At 40.6% G+C, this 17674-nt stretch overlaps 2 protein-coding genes across 2 annotated transcripts; both read left to right on the forward strand.

Annotated features, from left to right (window-relative positions):
• Positions 1–1098: 1098 nt before the first annotated feature.
• LOC121940731 (extracellular calcium-sensing receptor-like) lies at positions 1099–7769 on the forward strand. The gene is made up of 9 exons (XM_088078340.1): positions 1099–1229; positions 1511–1805; positions 1939–2025; positions 2273–2542; positions 2814–3023; positions 5844–6110; positions 6325–6549; positions 6658–6781; positions 6859–7769. Exons 1-9 carry the CDS (start codon positions 1120–1122, stop codon positions 7767–7769), a joined length of 2499 nt encoding a protein of 832 aa, XP_087934466.1. The 5' UTR covers positions 1099–1119.
• A 3876-nt stretch (positions 7770–11645) lies between these two features.
• Positions 11646–17534, forward strand: LOC148189384 (extracellular calcium-sensing receptor-like). The gene is made up of 9 exons (XM_088078341.1): positions 11646–11800; positions 12076–12370; positions 12520–12606; positions 12847–13116; positions 13420–13626; positions 14722–14997; positions 15400–15624; positions 15720–15843; positions 16624–17534. Exons 1-9 carry the CDS (start codon positions 11691–11693, stop codon positions 17532–17534), a joined length of 2505 nt encoding a protein of 834 aa, XP_087934467.1. The 5' UTR covers positions 11646–11690.
• Positions 17535–17674: the final 140 nt, after the last annotated feature.

The following is a 17674-nucleotide window of genomic DNA, read 5'->3' on the forward strand; positions in this document are numbered from 1 at the left end:
ATCACAAAATGTATGTACAAAAGGTACAGTAGAGGGATTGTGCAGTGCAAATATGTTCACTTTAAATAATTAACCTACAGTGTGCAGTATCATAGAAAGCCCAGTCCAGTGTGCGTAAATGTAACACATAAAAACTGATTTAGCCTTACATTAATAAAATGTTCTCAGACTCTGGGGCTGGATGAGAGCCTGTGTCATGTAGGCTGGTCCCTCTTTGTGTCCTTACAACGTTAGCAGTTCTGGACTTGGTTTCCTTCTCCTTGTTGCTTGAAGAGTTGTCTTGCAGCTTTGTGCCAATTATGACCTTTCCTATTATATCAAAAGCTAGATGTTAGCAGGTTTTAGCAGTTTTTTTGGGCAGTGGGAAAGAGGCTTTATTTGCATGTTCTTTATAGAAATTATAGAATTACAATAAGGAAACTGTATCCTTTTTTTGTTATTTTTATTTAGGGGTTAACATACTGGCCAAGCATTGCTGTCTGGTCAACATCACTTACATCACGGGACTTATCATAGGCAACTGAATAAGCCGTAGCTGAACTGATGTCCATAATCAGCCGGCTGGGGATGTTTGTAGCCGTTTTAATGGCTCTTTTACAGTCTTTGCAGAGAGGGGAGCTATCTTAAGCTGTAAGAGTTATCTAAAAATGTAATCCCCACATATTTGTCTAAAATGGGGAAATTAGAATTTTAGCTTGAGTGTCCAAGGGGACTGACTCTCTCTTGGAGCCAGCTTCATGTGGCCATTCAAGAAACTGCAGTTTCTAGTACTTCATGTTGTCTTCATTTTTAGCCCCAGAGGAGGGGCAAAACATCACCTTTTGCTAACCATAAGGAAGAGAATACAAAAATAATCTCAAGTGAAATGTATATTAGGCCCTACCCTTTGTTTTACTTATGCCCTAATGGGTGGTGTGCAACATTCAACAAGTCAATAAAAGGAGTTGACACTGGATCCGAAAAAGGGTAAATGGGGAGAAAGTCATGTCGACGTTTTTAGATGTAAACCTGTTTTTGCTTGTTTATTTCATATTGTATTGTTCCTACTTTTCCTCTGCTATGCCTTCTCCTCTTTATCCCACCTACTGCAATTTACAGGGATTGTTTCATCTAAACGGGATGCACAAGACTGGAGATGTGGTTCTTGGTGGGCTGTTTGATCTGCACTTCTTTTCTGTTTTTCCTGACCTGTCCTTCACCTCAGAGCCACAACAGCCAACTTGTCACAGGTCAGTCTGTCAGAGAAACAGCAAAAAGCAGAAACTAGGGGAAATCAATCTTATTACTTAAATACACTTTATATAATAAGATTTTACTCTGATATGTTTGTGTATTTATGCTATTTTATCATTCTTTTACAGTCTCTAGTTTTTGTTCAAGTATAATAGCTGATCTTAATAATTACTGCAAATCAGCTGGCTAATTGTTTGTGAAGTCTGCAACTGTGTATGTACATGTCAGCAAATTGACTGTTTCATGGATTGTTTTGTCCATTATTTTTTTGTGTTAGTTTTGATATTTTTGGATTCAGGCACGCTCAGGTGATGGTATTTGCTATTGAAGAGATCAACAAAAACACCAACCTGCTCCCGAATGTTACTCTGGGATACAGTCTTTATGATAGCTGCAACGCACTAGGAATTGGGTTCCGTGCAGCGTTGTCATTAGCCAGTGGTCGAGAGGAGCAGATTAAATTAGATGAGAACTGTACAGGAAACCCTCCAGTTGTAGGAATTGTGGGTGATGCTTCCTCTACACGTTCTATTGCCATTTCCTCTGTCTTAGGTTTGTACAGAGTACCTATGGTAAGTTTTCCACCCTCATTCATTTGGAACATTTTGATTTCCTGGTATTTTATGGCAAATATAGACATGGACTAATCACACTAATCAACAAAAGCTTTGAATGTTTTTAGGATGCTCAGTCTGTCTTTCACAGGTGAGTTATTTTGCCACATGTTCGTGCCTGAGTGACCGGCAAAAGTTTCCATCCTTCTTTCGGACGATCCCAAGTGATGCTTTCCAGGTGACCATCTATTAGCAGGATAAATACTCATTCAGAAAAGCATGTGCAATTAATCATTCAAAGAAAGAACATCACTGTACTGGCATGAGAAATATATTTGCGTGGTTCAAAGTCATATTGTTTGTGTCACTGGAGCTTTTTGGTCTCAGCTGACAAAGCTGAAAGGCAATATTGTATTAAACAATGCAGGAACCTGTTTGACAGCTTTGCTACAGCTTTGCCTCTTTTTTTTTTTTTTTTTTTTTAGGTGCGTGCTATGATTCAGATTCTCAGGCACTTTGGCTGGACTTGGGCAGGTCTGCTGGTCAGTGATGATGATTATGGACTCCACGCTGCCCGATCCTTTCAGTCTGACCTCGCTCTGTCAGGTGGAGGCTGTCTGGCCTACTTAGAGGTTTTGCCCTGGGGCAATGATCCAGCTGAACTAAAAAGGATTGTGGATGTGATGAGGAAATCTACTGCTCGTGTGGTCATTGTGTTTGCACATGAAAATCATATGATCAACCTCATGAAAGAGGTTGGGCTTGAAAAACAACTTAGTCACATCAAAAGATTTCGGTTACAATAAATTATTATAACAAATAGATTTAATTATCAATGATACATCTCATTTATTAAAGGCACTGCATAGTTTTAGAGTAAGGTGATGACATGATTATGACATGTATCAGTTAACTCCGAATACTATGTAAAACACAGGATTCCACCAGTTTATGAGTTAAGTAAATCGAGATATCAGCCATGTCATGACAATATGAATTTATATGTTTTTATAATGCACTTCACAGGTGGTGAGGCAGAATGTGACCGGCATTCAGTGGATGGCCAGTGAAGCCTGGACTTCAGTTACTGTGCTTCATACCCCCCAACTCATGCCATACCTGGCAGGCACTTTGGGCATTGCCATCCGTCAAGGACACATACCAGGATTAAAGGACTTCCTGTTACAAACATGTCCTGAGATACGACACAACAGATATGAAAACAACCTGGTAAGAGTTTATCTTTGAAAAAATTGATCTGTCTGTAAGAATAGTATAGTATTTTCATTATTTATAACACACGGTCTTAAAGTAATGCCGTTGCTGTAACTACATTTATAGCAAAACATTATGGCATGGCGCATGCAGCGCATCGGACCTGTGGGACTACACCGCATGCACGCGCATGTAACTCTTGGAGTCCCTAACACAACACAGGCTTCGTGCCGGCTGTAGTAATGGATATTTTTGAATCATAGTTCATCATTTTAACCATCTTACAACACATCCATATGCTGTTGGCTGTAAAGCCTGTAATATGGATGTCTCACCGTGTCTGTATCACAGACCGTATATACAGTCTACAGTCTGTATTCAAACAACCGGTTATCAGTAAGCAGCACGGAGCATTAGTGACAGTTATTAAACAGTACTGAACGTAGTATTTACTTAAAGTTGAGCTGTGTAATAATACACAGGGCAATGTTACAAGGCACCACCTTTTATTATATTTTTGTGGGCACATTTTAATTCTGTAAATTTATTTTTTTCAGGCTGTGATTATGATATGATTCCCTGATAAATTGTATGTATATTTATGTGTGTGTGTGTGTGTGTGTGTGTATAGAAAGATAGATATACCATTATCTGATTATTACGGAAATATTAAAACCGTCAGCACCGCTGTTGCTGTACCGCCGATTAGCCACTGTTGGTAATAAGCTAAACTACTACAAGAGGAATGCTCGTGACCAAGTGCTGTTTGCTTCGAGCACTAGGGTCATCTGTGTGAGCGAGCGAGTGAGTCGGAGTCAGTGCTCCAGTCACATGACCACACTCGGCCGTGCTCGGCTGTTGTTAATCACTAGTACGCATGCTCTATGAGCGACTAGATCTAGGTATTTTACACTTTTCTAAACCCGGAAAAAGAGTTTTCCCCTGCTTCATGCGCCACTCATAGGAATGAATGAATTCCCACCCCCATGGCTGTATCCAGATTTATAATCGATCTATGACATGGAATGGCTGCAAGCTGATTTTCCATGGAGTTGCAGCGGCTTGCTTCCAGCACCCAGCCCATAAGACTGAGCTCTTCACACTGGACGCACCACGGCACCCAGTCCCACTTGCTATCTGCAGCACTTGTTCAGCCAGTTATCATTCTGAACTTAAAATAATGCTTTTTTATCAGTGGTTTTGGCATAAAAGTGCACCTTTTGTGAGCACATGAAATTCTACTGGACAGCACCGGGTGAGAACGTGGCCAGACAGAACCAATTGCGGTGTCATTATTCGCTGCCAGATGGCTGGATGGCTGGATGGCACCTGCCACGTCTGCCCACCACACGCACAGGCAGCGTCCCTTGAAAATCTAACGGGATGAAAACCCATCGCAGGCGCATGAAATGTAGTAATGACGTAACATACCTCAGGAGTGTGAGGCCATCTATAGTGTGGGTGGGAGGGGCAGTGGAAGGGTTGAGCAAACTCGATATTTGATGCAGGAGTCTGGTGTTCACTTCCCATTTGATTGTGATGGTTTGTGTTTTTCTTTAACCTTACCATGTTTCTTCTGTCCCTAATTCTATCCTTCTGTGACTTTGTCACATAAACCTAACCATCCATGGCAGTATGTTTGGTCAATGACATCCCAGAGTTGGTTACCATGTGCTGTTGTTGTCTTAACATAACCACATGCAGCATCAGATCCCACGATGTGCATTTGTTGCCATCATGGTAGCAGCATAGTGCAACCTAAAGAGCAGTTACAGAAGGACACCCAAACATAATATTTAGATCAGTCCAGTGCAAAGCTGCAATCCGAGACAACTTGCAATAAGAACATGTTGGATACTTCCCCTGTCTGGTCTCTTCTGTGACCTCTAAGCGAATTGTGCAGGAAAACACACTAATAATCTGTAACGAATGATATAAAGACTATATTAGATAAGACGTCAATGATTTGATTATGATAAATGATAAAATATGCGTCTAATGCTTCCACGTTTGTTAGATCTGTCTGAACAGAGAAAAGGAAACACACACACACACACACACACACACACACACACACACACACACACACAATTACACACAAGCCAAAAATAGAGACAGAGACAAACAAGTAAGCAGAGAGAGAGCTCTTCATGTGATTAGAACATAGCAGAAAAGCACAATCTCCTGCTGACTGGTGTAAATGGCCAGGTGACTGCTGACGGGCAGCTGTGCAACAATCAGGACATTTTTTCATCCAGTGTGAACCCAGCATCAGTCTGCAGAGCCCTGAATCCCCACCCACACCACTGCACGGAGCGCTGTTTGCATGTTTATTAAAATTTGACTATGTGTTTATATGTTTCTCTTATGGATGAGCACACCACAACAAATTCCAAATCAAATGTGGTGGATGTGGCAATAAAAATTGATTCAACAGGTCCATGGGTCCCTTGCAGTACAGGGACAGTACAGACAGACAGAGAGTCCTTCCTTTTTAGTTAAATGAGCTTTTCTGCTTTCAGCTGCGTTTCTGTTTTACAGGCTAATTTGACCTGTTTCCTTTTGGGAAAGTGTTTTAAAATGTTCTATGTTTAAAATGAAAATAGTTCAACAAAGTTGCCAGTGGGGAGAATGCTAGAAGAGTCTGCCTGTCTTTCGACACTTGCACTTTTCTCGATTCAAAATGGCTGAACCGAACAAACAAACAAAACATATCATTATGCATTTGGGATGTGTTTCCCCTATCAAACTCACACTGAAAAGTGACTCCTAAACCAAGGTGTAACTGTGTCATATGTGTCATGTCACACACTTCTTTTCAATACATTTCATGTAAATCAGTTTTGGGAATACACATTTCAGTTTAGATCTGCACCATCTCCATCAAGTGGGCTAGAAGCTGGTGGATCACTATGCACTGAGCAAGAAGATCTAGAGAATGTGGCCACAGAGTACTTGGACATTTCAGACATCAGGTCTGAGTATAATGTGTACAAGGCTGTGTATGCCCTGGCGTACGCTCTTGATGACATGCTGCAGTGTGAGCCAGGGAGAGGACCTTTCAGTGGGCACAGCTGTGGCAATTTGCAAAGACTGGAGCCATGGCAGGTGTGACATCATTTCACACACGCACACACACACACACACACACACACACACACACATACACACCATACATAGTTTATATGGTCAAATGCTATGCCTTAATATTTCTTACAGAGTGCATTTTAGGGTATAGGACTACTTCAATTATTATATACCGTGTTTTATGGAAAGATAGATTGGTTTTATTTTTGGCTGTCCCTTTTTCTGAAATCCTTAGCTTGTGTATTACTTGGAAAAGGTCAACTTCATCACATCGTTTGGTGATCAGGTGTCATTTGATGAGAATGGTGATGCCTTACCAATATATGATGTCATGAACTGGCTGTGGCTCCCTGATGGACAAACTAAAGTTCAGAATGTGGGTGAGGTTAAAGAGTCAGCCAAAGGTGAAGAACTCACACTTGATGAAGACAAAATCTTCTGGAACTTTGAATCCAAACAGGTTACTTTTGAATTTTCAGTTACCCATATATTACCCATATAGTGTCCCACTGATAGCATGTCACAACAGCGTGAAGCAGAATAACACAATTTCATTTTCTACCTACAGCCACCCCGGTCAGTGTGCAGTGAGAGCTGTCCTCCAGGTACCCGCATGGCCAGAAAGAAGGGGGAACCTGAGTGCTGTTTTGACTGCATCCCTTGTTCTGATGGAAAGATCAGCAATAGAACTGGTTGGTGTTCAGTTTAAAACCTTGCAATTCAGAGATATCATGTAAGCATAAGTTTTTAGCACTTTTTCTTTTCACAGACTCCATGGAGTGCACCAGTTGTCCAGAGGACTTTTGGTCCAGCCCCCAGCATGACCACTGTGTTCCTAAGGAAACTGAATTCCTCTCCTATTATGAGCCTCTGGGTATCTGCCTGACAACCACCTCATTGTTGGGCACATTTATATGTGCTGTTGTCCTGGGAATCTTTATCTGTCATCGTCGCACACCTATAGTACGTGCCAACAATTCAGAACTTAGTTTCCAGTTATTGCTGTCCCTGAAATTATGTTTTCTTTGCTCACTGCTTTTTATTGGACGTCCCAGGCTTTGGACATGCCAACTAAGACATGCTGCATTTGGGATCAGCTTTGTGCTTTGTATATCATGCATCCTGGTGAAAACCATGGTGGTTCTGGCTGTGTTCAAGGCCTCAAAGCCAGGAGGTGGAACCAGTCTGAAGTGGTTTGGTCCTTTGCAGCAGAGAGGAACAGTTCTGCTTCTTACTTCTATTCAGGCAGCAATCTGCACTACTTGGCTTGTCTCTTCCTCACCAGCTCCTCATAAAAACACTCAATACCACAATGACAAGATAGTTTATGAGTGTGTTGTTGGGTCCACAGTTGGTTTTGCAGTGTTACTGGGATATATTGGTTTACTGGCTATCCTCAGTTTTCTGTTAGCATTTCTTGCGAGGAATCTTCCAGATACTTTCAATGAAGCCAAGCTCATCACATTCAGCATGCTGATCTTCTGTGCAGTATGGGTTGCCTTTGTCCCTGCTTATGTCAGTTCACCAGGCAAATATGCAGATGCAGTGGAGGTATTTGCCATCCTGGCCTCAAGCTTTGGCCTTTTGTTGTCACTGTTTGGACCCAAATGTTACATAATCTTATTGAGACCAGAGAGGAACACAAAGAAAGCAATCATGGGCCGGGGCATTGAGTCATAAAACCTACACTTAGTTAAATATTACACCTGATTTAACTATAAGTTACTCTCTCAGAATCAGTGCTACAGACTGTTGGTTCATCCAAAATTGTTATATGCATTTAGTTTTTACTTGTCCGGAGCTGATGTAGATATATTTTTCATAGTGCCCCCACATTCTCAAAGCTCTGCTCAGCTTCCAAGTTTAGAAAACATTAACCGGAACAAAAAGCAGTAATCTACAACTTCCTGAGTACAGGATAAAGCAGTGACACTCAACTTAAACAAAACAGACAGACAGAGGTCCCTAATGTCCTAAGGGTTTAAGCTAAGCCCCTAATGTCCTAAAAACCTAGAAGCTTAAAACTAAAATCCTAATAACATGTATGGGGCTGCTGCAACTGGACTCTGGCATCCTGTCATTTTGTGAAATTTGCCCCCAAGCAAAGCAAAGTAAGTGATATCAATTATTAGCCCCATTATCCATTTTGTAGACATTGGGAATGCCTTGAACAATTAAAATGAATGAAAAACGTGGTGATCAACAGTACAAAAATATTGCTAAATAACATGTTTGCGTCATTCCACCAGCATGTAGAAAAGGGTTGAAATGAGTTCATTAGGTAAGGTTAAAACAGAAAATTCTGCCATATTCTGCCTTTTCTTTTTAATTCAATAAAATACTGTGCCGATGAAGTGAGCGGTAGAAATGTGCTTTATTCCATCATGTCAACTGGGAAAAATTTTCAAGAGAACTAAATATCTTGTGACTATCCATGACCCTAGCCTTCTGATTGTTAGCCTCACCAGCCCTCTAATACAAACTAACTGACAAAATACACACAATTAATTACTTATGCCGGAGATGTACTTGTTAAATTACATATTATGGACATGTTTGCCAGTGCTGCCTTCAGAAATTTTCATAGATCGAGCCATTAAAAAATCTTTGGGTGGCACAGCAAAACTAAATGCCATTATTTCAGGGATTAAAAATAAGATGTTAAATTGCATACAGAACTCAGTCTGGTTAAAGCATCAACATACTAATATCAACTAAGCCTGGCCAAAGCCAACTACCCAATAAACTGACTGCAAAATGATCACAACAATAACTTATTGAAAATATCCAATCAACGGATGTGCATGGACAAATGTGAACGGCCTTGCTTACTCTGCACTGTTGTACAAATGCTATAGGAAGTTGTCATTCTACCAGTCCATTAATGGAGGGAAAAGTTGCTTTGTTATGCTGCTTCTTAGCCAGCCGTTGTCTTTCGTGGATTAGCCTGGCTTGGAGGAAGGGGTTTCCAGTGCAGTCTTTGCTGTGCTGTGTTACAATGATGAAGTTTAGAGGGGGCTGGCCCCTCTTTTTGTCCTTTCAAAGGTCCGCACCAACTTTGCTTTGCTCTTGAGACCGTTGTGTCTTCCACGAGGAACTAACTGCTCTGGTCTTGGTTGGTGCTCTTGGTTTTGTGTCTGCTGGCATCAGGCCACATTCAGAGAGCTTTCTGGTATTTTAGCGGGAAAGGTTAGAAAAAGCAGGGGAGGGTGTAGCAGCTCCAGCTTCTTGGCATCTTACCTCTGTAGAGGTCCCAGATGGAACAGAGGGGGAAGAGCAACAGCTTGTTCTTTTTCTTTTTCCTGACAAGTCTTCACATGTCCAGTTTGAGGCTGCATAAATGAACACATTTGTTGAGTCCAGTTGTCCCAGAACCCATTTGGTGGCACAATCTCGTCAGGAAAGGAGGTAATGCCTCGGTAAAAAAACCCAACTGATTCTCATACTGCAATCCCACCTGGATTAACAGTGATGTTTTGGTCAGAAACAATAGCTTTCCAGGCCATGACCCACATCAAGGAGCAGCAATGTCTTGGTAATAAACAACCACTTGTTGTCGATGTTGAACGCAAATGGCTGATAATCAAAGGAAGCCACAGCAGACATTTACTCAGAGAGCTGAACTTAGAGGGCATGTCTTCATTTCTCCAATTTAAACCTGTATAAATAAGCAAATCATCTTCGAGATCCAGTGGCCCTAACAAAGTCGAGATCCTGTTGAGGAGGGTGAGCATGCAGATAAGCTTCCCCGAGGTGGTTTCTAAGGGTTTGTGCGGAAATTCTTTGGTTGTTCAAACCAATTGTTGCATCAGCAGATTGCTGATCTCAGACTTTCTTGCAGGTGAAGATGATATATATGTCGAGATCCCATGGAGAGCAACTGTAGCCATATATGGTCTGCAGTTCTGGGACCACTTGGATGAACTGCAAAATTAACAGGAATAATATTGGAAAGTGACCTTTTATTGTGACCATTTCAAGGCACACCTGTGTAGTAATGATGCAGTTCAGTTAGCATCTTGATACACAGCCTATCTCATTCCAAAGTTATTAAATACCTCCACTTTTGCAGCGATTTTGGCATAAGGTCCTGACTCTAAAAGCCACCTTTCGCGTCCGCATAATCCACCACTGAGTAGCGTCTGCTGAGAACACAGCCAGACAGAAGTATTTGTGGTGTTATTATAAACTGCCAGACAGAACTGATGGCACCTTCTGCAAGCAGCACGATACGTGGCCCCATGTTATGCCACTGGATGGCATCAAGTTGAAATGCTGCCAATGAAAACATAATATAAGGTGCACAAAAGGCCCTTTAGGGCAGGCGTGAGGGGCAGTGGATGGATCAAACAAACCCCTGACTTAAACATTAATAGCAGATGCAGAGGGTTACAATGAGTGTAATATGTAGATGTGGAAGTCAATTGCAAAGTGGCAATATGTGATGATTTGGGATGAGAACACGTGATATGCCACCCCTGTCTGAAATTAGCTGCCAAACTGTGATATATATATATATATATATATATATATATATATATATATATAGAGAGAGAGAGAGAGAGAGAGAGAGAGAGAGAGATACTCATTCTAAAGTAACATAGTTCTGATTACATGTATATGAGCTGACTTTGTCATTGGAAGGATGAGGGGATGGTGTTGCACTGCAGACCACTTTCTTAGGCCAACAAACAACACAACTAATTGTTTTTTGACAAGACATTACTGTGTTCTTAGTGATGACTGTTCCACCAAAAGTGGGTGTTTTTTTAGCAAGGTATTGCTATGATTCTAGTGGTGATTGGGGCACTAAGACCAGGTGTTTTCAGCCAAAAAATGTACTCTATATAAAAAAATGGACATAGCCACCAGGATTTCATCCATTGGTTTGGCATTTTGGCTGTCGCAAACTTGAATTTTGGAGCCAAAAGTGACCAAATTTGGTCTAGAGGGTAGCGCTGTGGAGAAGCAAAGTTTGGATTTTAATCATAGATGTAGCTAACACCTCCCAGAAAGCCTTTTACTTTAAGAGGCCACCACACATCTGAGTTATATTAAAATATATCCACAATATGTTTTTCTAAAATTGGAGAATTAGCTTTGGAGACCAAAACCATTTTTGTACCAGGCTGTATGCTTATTTTTGCTATTAAGTTATGCATTTTGACATGAGTGTCCATGGTGATTGTCTCTGTCAGAACCAGCCTTGCCATTTAAGGTACTGCAGTTTTTGGCTTTTCCGTATATCATGTTTCAGCCCCAGAGAATGTCGCTTTGGCCAAAACATGACCTTTTCCTAATCATAACCAAGTGGTTAATACAAAATTAATCTCAAATTAAATGTACGTTTTATTAGGCCCTGCCCCTTGTTTTACTTATACCCTGATGGGTGGTGAGCAACACTGAACAAGTCAATAAAAGAGTTTACAGCGGGTCAGAAAAAGAGTAAATAGGAAGAAAGCCATGTCTGCACCTTTGGATGTCTATTTGTTCTGGCTTGTGTATTTTATTTTGTTATATTCCTACCTTTCCTCCACTATGCCTTCTCCTCTTTATTCCACTTATTCCTGCCAGTTACAGGGAGTGTTTCATCTTAATGGGATGCACAAGACTGGAGATGTGGTTCTGGGCGGGCTGTTTGACACCCACTTCTTTTCTGTCTTTCCTGACCTGTCCTTTACCTCAGAGCCACAACAGCCTACCTGCCACAGGTCAGTCTATCAGGGAAACGGCAAAGAGCAGAAACTAGAGGAAATCAATCCCATTGCTTTAATGTATCTTTGATACTAAGATGTTACTCTGTTATTGTGTATTTATGCCATTTTATCATTATTTTACAGTATCCTGTTCTTAATACATGTATAACATTTGTATTAAATATATTTCTTTCAATTCAACTAGTGACATTATTTGCAAAATCTGTAATTGTGCACGTACATGTCGACAAATCTACTTGTATTTTCCAACTGTGGTATTTTTGTATTAGTTTTGATGTTCTAGGATTCAAGCAAGCTCTGACCATGGCCTTTGCTATTGAAGAGATCAACAGAAACACCAACCTGCTACCAAATGTGACGCTGGGATACAGTCTTTATGATAACTGCCTTACACTAGGAATTGGATTCCGTGCAGCATTGTCATTAGCCAGTGGTCGAGAGGAGCAGATTAAATTATATGAGACCTGTGAAGGAAACCCTCCAGTTGTAGGAATTGTGGGTGATGCTTCCTCTACACGTTCTATTGCCATTTTGTCTGTCTTAGGTTTGTACAGAGTACCTATGGTAAGTTTTCCACCCTCACTACTTTAAATCATTTTGATTTCCCTCTAAATTTAATGTCAAATATAGACATGGGCTAATCACACTTAAAAAGTTGAAAGGGTCAACAAAAGCTTTGAATGTTTTTAGGATGCTCAGTCTGTCTTTCACAGGTGAGTTATTTTGCCACATGTTCGTGCCTGAGCAACCGACAAAAGTTTCCATCCTTCTTTCGGACGATCCCAAGTGATGCTTTCCAGGTGACCATCTATTAGTATATTAAATATGCATTAAGAAAGGCATGTGCAGTTCAATATTTAAAGAAATAATATCCCTGCACTGCAATGACATTTTTTTTAAAAAAAACCTGTCATATACTTTGTGTCATTGGAGCTGTTTAGTCTCAGCTGAAAGTCAATATTTAAACATTGTTGAACCTGCTTGACAGCCTCCCCCTGTTATTTTTTTTTTTTTTTTGTATTTGTTTTTATCTTTTTTAGGTGCGTGCTATGATTCATATTCTCAGGCACTTTGGCTGGACTTGGGCAGGTCTGCTGGTCAGTGATGATGATTATGGACTCCACGCTGCTCGATCCTTCCAGTCTGACCTCGCTCTGTCAGGTGGAGGCTGTCTGGCCTACTTAGAGGTTTTGCCCTGGGGCAATGATCCAGCTGAACTGAAGAGGATTGTGGCTGTGATGAGGAAATCTACTGCTCATGTGGTCATTGTGTTTGCACATGAAAATCATATGATCAACCTCATTAAAGAGGTTGGGCTTGAAATACAACTTAATTCTAACATTGAATAATTTCCAATTTATTTTTCAAAATTCAAATCAAATTATTAAATTTACAGTAAAATATTGTCCAACAAATAGATTCAAATGAATAAAGCAGACCTCTTTTTTGCAGCAGGGTTTTAGAGTGAAATTATGTTGTTAATTTATGATGACATTTGTCACTTTGCTCATAATGCTGTGTAAAACCAGTTAATGAATTGAATTGAGTAAGACAAGATACCAACCATGCCATGACAATATGAAATTATATATTTTTTATAATGCAATGCACAGGTGGTGAGGCAGAATGTGACAGGCCTGCAGTGGATGGCCAGTGAAGCCTGGACTGCAGCTACTGTGCTTCAGACTCCTCAACTCATGCCGTACCTGGGTGGCACTCTGGGCATTGCCATCCGTCGAGGACACATACCAGGGTTCAGGGACTTCCTGTTACAAATACGTCCTGACCTTGAACACAATAACAGCTTTGGAAATAATATGGTGAGTGTTTATCCTTCCAAATAATATATCATTTATAAGAATAAAACAATAATGTTAGTTTCGTAACAACAGTTTTAAATTAATGCTGTAAATGTTTGCGTATCTGTACCCAAATGTCACAGTACTGGGGTTATGGTCATGCAACCTTGTGCAGAATGGTATGTAAATTCATGCAAGTTATTGGGAACTGAAGCTCATAAGCATGTGTTCAAAAACTCAGAAACTTTGAAATGTAAACTTCTAGCAGTATAGCTGAGCACAATAGCTAACTGACAATAGCTGACTGACATGCAAGATAGGTGGACTGTGGGCCTAAGATATGACATATGCGAAGGACATACAGACACACGTTGCATATGTGAGTGAAGACTCAACTCTCAACTCATTTTGCAAAACCCTGCATCACCACCCACATTGCTGCACAGAGTGCTGTTTTATTGTTTACTTACATTTTACTATATGATTATATGTGTTTGTTATTTTTGAACACGCCCCAAAAATTTCAAATCAACAGTGGTGGATGTGGTGATCAACAATTGATTTAACATATCATGTGTCCAAATTGCACCAAAATCAGCACAACTTATTCTTGGGTCCACAATAATAAATGCACCTCTGGGGAAGTCAGACAGACCATACCTGAGAAATTTAAAGGACAGACAGACAGACAGACAGACAGACAGAAAGACAGAAAGTTCTTCTTTTATAGTTAGATATGAATTGCTTTTCTGTTTTATAGCTTATTGTGACCTGTTTCCTTTTTTGAAAGTGTTTGTTCAGTGTTTATACAGTGTAATACAGAGGTCGTTGAGTTGCTATTTAGCCAAATGCTGCAGTAACCAGCAAGAGGATTTGGTCTGTCTTTTAATATTTATTTATTTATTTACATTGGATCCCTATTAGTTGTTACCGTAGCAACAACTATTCTTCCTGGATAGTTGCACTTCTGTCTGTTCAAAATAAGTGAAAGTTTAGTTTTTGGTTTTTGTTTTTTCTACCGTAGGTCACTTGCACTGAACTGTAAACCCTAAACCAGGGTTTGACCTAACGTTGACTTTTGTGTAACGTTACACTCCTGTTTTGAATACATTTCAGGTAAATCAGTTTTGGGAACACACATTTCAGTGTAGATTTGTACCACCTCAAGCAGGTTGGCTAGAAGCTGGTGGATCACTATGCACTGGACAAGAAGATCTAGAGAATGTGGACACAGAGTTCTTGGACATTTCAGACCTCAGACCAGAGTATAATGTGTACAAGGCTGTGTATGCCCTGGCATACGCTCTTGATGACATGCTGCAGTGTGAGCCAGGGAGAGGACCTTTCAGTGGGCACAGCTGTGGCAATTTACAAAGACTGGAGCCATGGCAGGTGTGACATCATTTTACACACATGTGACACACCTCTGTTTATATGACTAAATGCTATGCTTTAGTTTTTCTTGCAGAGCGGCTTTCTCAGAATAGGACTGAATTCAAAGCTATGAAATTACTAATGATTAAGTGCTTTTTAGATAGCTCAAAGGATATTTCCTATCGCTGTGTGACAGCATTGCATAGTATTATCACGACAGAGACAACAATGTCTTGGTATTGGGTGCACTTACACTCACAGTTGATGTGACTTCAACTTTAAAGAAATTATTTGTTGGAATTGTTAAGGTATTCATACGTTCATGAGTGCATTATTTTACCATGGTTATTATTTACCATGGTCATAATGGAATTGTTTTCATTTCTGGCTTTCCTCTATCCCTTTTTCTGGAATCCATAGCTTGTGTATTACTTGGAAAAGGTCAACTTCACCACACCATTTGGTGATCAGGTGTCATTTGATGAGAATGGTGATGCCTTACCAATATATGATGTCATGAACTGGCTGTGGCTCCCTGATGGACAAACTAAAGTTCAGAATGTGGGTGAGGTTAAAGAGTCAGCCAAAGGTGAAGAACTCACACTTGATGAAGACAAAATTTTCTGGAACTTTGAATCCAAAAAGGTTGCTTTTGATTTTTCAGTCACCTTTTTTGTGTCCGAAAGATAACTGATTTCAACAGTGTAAAACAAAGTCGAGTAACACATATTCACCAACAGCCACCCCGGTCAGTGTGCAGTGAGAGCTGTCCTCCAGGTACCCGAATGGCCAGAAAGAAGGGGGAACCTGAGTGCTGTTTTGACTGCATCCCTTGTTCTGAGGGAAAGATCAGCAATGGGACTGGTTGGTGTTCAGTTTAAAACCTTGAAATTTAAAGAAATCATATAAGTGTTATCACTTTCTCTCTTTTTTAAAAATACATTTTATTAATTTTCAAAGTGCACAACAACAACAACAACAACAAAAGAAAACAAGAGACAGCAAACAAAACAAAAAGAACAAGAAGATTATGACAAGTAAATGTACTCTAACATATGTCCTCTGTGTAAAAAACTGTCAGAAGGAAGTGGGAACTTACTTTCACTTAATATGGCAATGCCCTGTGATTACTCGTTTTTGGAAAAATGTTAATAAAGAGCTCTATATAATCTTACACATGAAAGTTTAACTGCATTGCATTGATCCTGCATTGTTTCTGTTGGGATTCCCGCCAGAAAGTTTTGATCTTAACGCCTCACAACACACTGTTAATAAAATCGCTGTTGCTACCTGAACAATGTATTTTACTCCAATGGATTAAAGACAAACCCCAACGCTAACACCTGGCAACCTGTCTTAATTCAGTCACCATATGAAATTACAGATTTACTACAGAGGGGTGGACTAACTTTCAGTGTGAATTCCATCTCATAAAAAAATGGACTGAAATTATTATTTTTGATAACTTTTATTTCCCCCCCCCCCCCTTTTTGTTTTACGAAAACTTATGGAATATTAACAGAATGCTGCTGATCTCTTTTAATGTTCATCACACTGGTTTTGGAACTTATATTGTGAAATATTCTATGGCTCTGAGTCTTGCTGTGTTGTCATAATCTTCTTGTTCACTTTCTCCTTGTACAGACTCCATGGAGTGCACCAGTTGTCCGGAGGACTTCTGGTCCAGCCCCCAGCATGACCACTGTGTGCCGAAGGAAACAGAATTCCTCTCCTATTATGAGCCTCTGGGTATCTGCCTGACAACCACCTCATTGTCAGGCACATTTGTATGTGTTGTTGTCCTGGGAATCTTTATCTGTCATCGTGCCACCCCTATAGTACGTGCCAACAATTCAGAACTCAGTTTCCAGCTATTGCTGTCCCTGAAATTATGCTTCCTTTGCTCACTGCTGTTCATCGGACGTCCCAGGCTGTGGACATGCCAACTAAGACATGCTGCATTTGGGATCAGCTTTGTGCTTTGTATATCATGCATCCTGGTGAAAACCATGGTGGTTCTGGCTGTGTTCAAGGCCTCAAAGCCAGGAGGTGGAACCAGTCTGAAGTGGTTTGGTCCGTTGCAGCAGAGAGGAACAGTTCTGGTTCTTACTTCTATTCAGGCAGCAATCTGCACTGCTTGGCTTGTCTCTTCCTCACCAGCTCCTCATAAAAACATGCAATACCACAATGACAAGATAGTTTATGAGTGTGTTGTTGGGTCCACAGTTGGTTTTGCAGTGTTACTGGGGTATATTGGCTTACTGGCTGTCCTCAGTTTTCTGTTAGCATTTCTTGCGAGGAATCTTCCAGATACTTTCAATGAAGCCAAGCTCATCACGTTTAGCATGTTGATCTTCTGTGCAGTATGGGTGGCCTTTGTCCCTGCTTATGTCAGTTCACCAGGTAAATATGCAGATGCAGTGGAGGTATTTGCCATCCTGGCCTCAAGCTTTGGCCTTTTGTTGTCACTATTTGGGCCCAAATGTTACATAATTTTGTTGAGACCAGAGAGGAACACAAAGAAAGCAATCATGGGTCGGGGCATTAAGTCCTAGAACCTGCATTTAGTTTCATAAAACGATGCAACAGCATTCTTTATGGTACATCATCCAAAGTCCTAAATGGACGGCAGTACATTTAGGACTCTGCCCCTCTCCTGTTTATGCATTACCACTTGAGTGATCAGCTCACCACT

The sequence above is a fragment of the Plectropomus leopardus genome, chromosome 6, assembly GCF_026936395.1.
Source record: "Plectropomus leopardus strain MGB_pleo_1.0 chromosome 6, ASM2693639v1, whole genome shotgun sequence".
Taxonomy (NCBI): domain Eukaryota; kingdom Metazoa; phylum Chordata; class Actinopteri; order Perciformes; family Serranidae; genus Plectropomus; species Plectropomus leopardus.

Excerpts from the sequence above, each read along its gene's own strand:
- LOC148189384 (XM_088078341.1), top strand. The coding sequence starts at position 11,691 with ATGCACAAGACTGGAGATGTGGTTCTGGGCGGGCTGTTTGACACCCAC. Across the intron at positions 13,117-13,419 it reads TGATCAACCTCATTAAAGAG|GTGGTGAGGCAGAATGTGAC; the intron begins GTTGGGCTTGAA and ends TGCAATGCACAG. Across the intron at positions 13,627-14,721 it reads ACAGCTTTGGAAATAATATG|GTAAATCAGTTTTGGGAACA; the intron begins GTGAGTGTTTAT and ends AATACATTTCAG.
- LOC121940731 (XM_088078340.1), top strand. The coding sequence starts at position 1,120 with ATGCACAAGACTGGAGATGTGGTTCTTGGTGGGCTGTTTGATCTGCAC. Across the intron at positions 1,230-1,510 it reads CAACAGCCAACTTGTCACAG|TTTTGATATTTTTGGATTCA; the intron begins GTCAGTCTGTCA and ends TTTTTGTGTTAG. Across the intron at positions 6,111-6,324 it reads AAAGACTGGAGCCATGGCAG|CTTGTGTATTACTTGGAAAA; the intron begins GTGTGACATCAT and ends TGAAATCCTTAG.